The sequence below is a fragment of the Cajanus cajan genome, chromosome 8 (genome assembly GCF_000230855.2).
Source record: "Cajanus cajan strain Asha chromosome 8, NIPB_CcT2T_4, whole genome shotgun sequence".
Taxonomy (NCBI): Eukaryota; Viridiplantae; Streptophyta; class Magnoliopsida; order Fabales; family Fabaceae; genus Cajanus; species Cajanus cajan.
This window is the reverse complement of record NC_138524.1, coordinates 21,737,623-21,741,473: the sequence shown is the minus strand read 5'-3', so window position 1 is coordinate 21,741,473 and position 3,851 is coordinate 21,737,623. Positions and strand designations below refer to the sequence as shown.

The window sequence follows — 3,851 nt, the reverse complement described above, 5'->3', positions numbered from 1 at the left end:
TTAATTTAAATTTCCACTTAGATTTATATTTTTTTTAAGAATATATGATTAACATTAAATTATAACAAAATTTTTCTATGCTCCATTTATGTTCATCGTTGTTAATCATTATTCTTCATGTTCGTTGTTGTTTTTGACAACAAGTTCTTTGCACAATATTATTGGGCTCAATCATATAATAGTAAAAAAAATCATCGTTACTCTTAATACTATCTTCATTGGTTAATCATCCAATAAATGCATAAGTGTACTCTTTAAATATCTTACAAATAAAGAGAAAGTGAACAACTTGATAAAAATAGAGCTTAATGGAGTGAAATTTTTTTATTTATTTATTTTTATGTTTATGATATATATTTTTTAAAATAAAAGTATTAAATTTATGTGACAATTTTAATTAAGCTGAAAAGATCTTAATCGTTTATATAATTAAAGCTCAAGATTGTTGCACTTTACATTTTAAAGTGCATGTTGCACTTTAAAGGAGCCTTATATATATAAACTATAGTATCTCCACTAGAGACAATAGGAAAGACTCTTGTAAAGTGCAACATGCACTTCAGAAGGTAAAATGCAATAGAGGTTAATAAGGAGTACACTTATGCAATAATGATGAATGTAAGGAATCGTTAAACATTGAAATTTATCCATGATTCAAACTCAAAGCTTCCTTTACCTCTAGTTAATCCAAACCGAGAAAAGGAGAAGAAAAGGAAGAAACACGACTCCAACTTGGCATTTTTGACTCTATAAGTTTTGAATCACTAACAATCACCTAGGATCAACTATAGAGAAGGGAAAAGTAAGGATTTTTGGTAAAAAGGGAGAAGAAGGTTATGAACTCCATAGAACTTCTCTATAGCTTATCTACAAAATTTCTTAAAATATGAATTTATGAAGTTCACGTCTTAAGAAAAATTTTATATTTCATTCCCTAGTTAAACCAAGTTAACTAAAAATGAGACTATTTTAGAGACAAGCTAATTCTTAGGTTCCCTAAACCCTCAAAAGCTCTAAAACAATCATCAATTTTAATTTAGATATTATTTTAGTCTAAGAGTTTGTTATTAGTTATTCTCGTCTCAACAAGTGTTCTCACTTAAGTCACCAATTATATTATATATATGGATTAAGGCATTAGTAGGTAGGTTTTTCTCACTTATATACTACTCAACATGTGTCCAACTTTAACCAATGTGAGACTTATTTCACACTTAAACTCCAACACTTTCCCTCAAGTGTGAATTTCTTCCACATGGTTACGCTCCCTCTCAAGCGAAAGTTTTTTTTTAGTCCAGGAGTATTCAATGGCGGCCTTACTTATACTACCATTGCACATCAACAACACATGTCCTCCACACCTCTAGGGAGACTTTCAATATAAGGATGATCCCACTCTTGGATCTCTTGTCAATTCCATTATGTAGGATCTTACTCTACCAATGATCATCAATCACTTGGTCGAACCATCAATTATAATACCACTATTAGGGAGTTTTACCTTAGGGAGCACTATGCACAATATGGATAGTCAATTCCATTATTCAAGATCCCACACTTTGCCAATGATTATTGGTCACTTGGTCGAACTATTGACTCTAATACCGTCATTGGAAAGTTTTACTTTAGGGATCACTTTGCATAAATAGCCAATTCCATTATTCAGGATCTCATTCTACCAATGATCACTAATTACTTAGTCAAATCATCAACTCTGACTGTTGAAAGTTTTACATTAGAAAACACTAATACAATGTATACCGTATGGTGGCCGAATCGCCCGAATACCCGAGACCGTTGCTTGGTAGCCTCGGCCACGACTAGTGCTCGGTCACGAATCTCTTCTACTGTGTCCAAGTTTGTTCGGAGTTCGGCTTCACTGCTTGCTTCGTTAAAGTGGGCTCGGCGGAATGACGGTTCTCCAATTTCCACCGGGATCATCGCGTCGGATCCATAGACCAACCAGAAAGGTGTTTCTAGTGTGGTTGACTGGGGGGTGCATTGATATGCCCATAACACCTCGGGTAGCTGCTCGGCCCATGCTCCCTTTGCTTCCCCTAGACGTTTCTTCAGTTCTGAAAGGATGACCTTGTTGGCTGACTCGGCCTGACCATTCGTTTGCGGGTGTTCGACCGATGTGACCTTGTGCTGCACTCCTAAGCCGGCTAGGAATTCGTTTAGTTTTTGGTCGGTAAATTGCAGGCCGTTGTCGGTCAGAAGAGTGTGTGGGACACCGAAACGGGTGATAATATTCTTCCATAGAAACTTTTGGACTTGATGGGCCGAGATACACGCCAAGGGTTCGGCTTCGATCCATTTGGTGAACAGGTCGACGGCAACGATGAGAAATTTGCATTGGCCCTTGGCGACCGGGAAAGGTTCGAGTATATCGGCACCCCAAGTGGCGAATAGCCATGCTGGGGGAATGCAATGTAATTGCTCGGCCGGCTGATGGACCAAATTGCCATGCTTTTGACACAGCAGGCACTTCTTTATGAACATAGCGTAGTCGGTGTTCATGGTTGTCCAATAGTACCCGGCTCGTAGGAGTTTGGAAATGGTTGTCCTTGCTCCCGAATGCAGTTCACATATACCCTCGTGCACTTCTCTCGTCACATAATCAGCCTCGGCGGAGTTGAGGCACTTGAGTAACGGGGTAGAGAAACCGCGTTTGTACAGCTGGTCGGCGATGACAACGTATCTGCCGGCTTGGGTTCTTAGCCGTTTGGCTTCGGACGGATCGGTCGGTGTGTTTCCATTTACGAGGAACTCTTTGATTTTGGCTCGCCAGTCTTGGGAATCGTCTTGATCGGCGCAGTCGGCATTGACATTTGCCACCACTTCTGCATCGACACTAGGGCGGTCGATCTCTTGTTGGATTATCGTTCTCAAGTGCCCCGGCTTTTTGGTCGCGGCCAGCCGAGCCAACTGGTCGGCACGGGCATTGTCTTTGCGTGGGATGTGCTCGACCGACACCTCCTGAAAGCCCACTTTTATTTTTTGATAAGCGTGATAATACTTCATCATGCTGTGATCCTTTACATGGAAGCTTCCACCAACTTGCTCGGCCACCACTTTGGAGTCGGTTCGACATTTGACTTTTGATGCACCCATGTCCTCGGCCAGTCTTAATCCTGCCAATAAAGCTTCGTATTCGGCTTGGTTGTTCGAGGCTTTGAACCGGAAGCGCAGGGATTGTTCCAATGTTATCCCTCTCGGTCCTTCTAGGATCACTCCTGCCCCGCTCCCCTGGCTGTTTGAGGATCCGTCCACATGGAGGGTCCACCATGGTTCCTCGAATTGGCCTTGTGGGTGAAGTTCATTTATGAAGTCGGCCAAACACTGAGCCTTGATCGGTCCCCTCGGTTTGAATGTGATGTCAAACTGCGAGAGTTCTATCGACCAGGCCATCATTCTTCCGGCGAGTTCGGGCTTCCTTAACACCTTAGCGATGGAGCAGTCGGTGTGTACAACAACTTGGTGGCTTTGGAAATAATGGCGTAGGCGTCGGGAAGTGTGTACTAGACCGAGCGCCACTTTTTTCGATCAACTGGTACCGGGTTTCTGAATCTTGTAGCAGTCGGCTGACAAAATACACGGGAGCTTGGTTGCCTTCTCTTTCCTGCACCAGAACCGAGCTGATCGCCTCCTCAGACACGGCCAAATACACCAGTATTGGGCTGAGAGGGTCAAGCTTCGCAAGGGTCGGGGGCGTCGCCAAATTCGTCTTCAAGGCTGTGAAGGCTGCTTCGCAGTGTTCGTCCCACAAGAAGGTCGATGCCTTCCGCAGGAGCTTTGTCATCTGGCTGATTTTGTCGCCTAACCGTGGGAGGAATCGGGATAAGGCGACT

The 3,851-nt window shown here is 42.5% G+C and overlaps 1 protein-coding gene across 1 annotated transcript; it reads right to left on the bottom strand.

Moving 5' to 3' along the window:
* Nucleotides 1–1,692: 1,692 nt before the first annotated feature.
* Nucleotides 1,693–3,411, bottom strand: LOC145950315 (uncharacterized). The gene has a single exon (XM_083061400.1). The coding sequence runs from the start codon at nt 3,409–3,411 to the stop codon at nt 1,693–1,695; it is 1,719 nt and encodes a 572-aa protein (XP_082917526.1).
* Between the last annotated feature and the right edge of the window lie 440 nt (nt 3,412–3,851).

What these genes read in the sequence shown, in the direction of transcription:
- LOC145950315 (XM_083061400.1), bottom strand. Translation starts at nt 3,411, where the DNA reads ATGGCCTGGTCGATAGAACTCTCGCAGTTTGACATCACATTCAAACCG.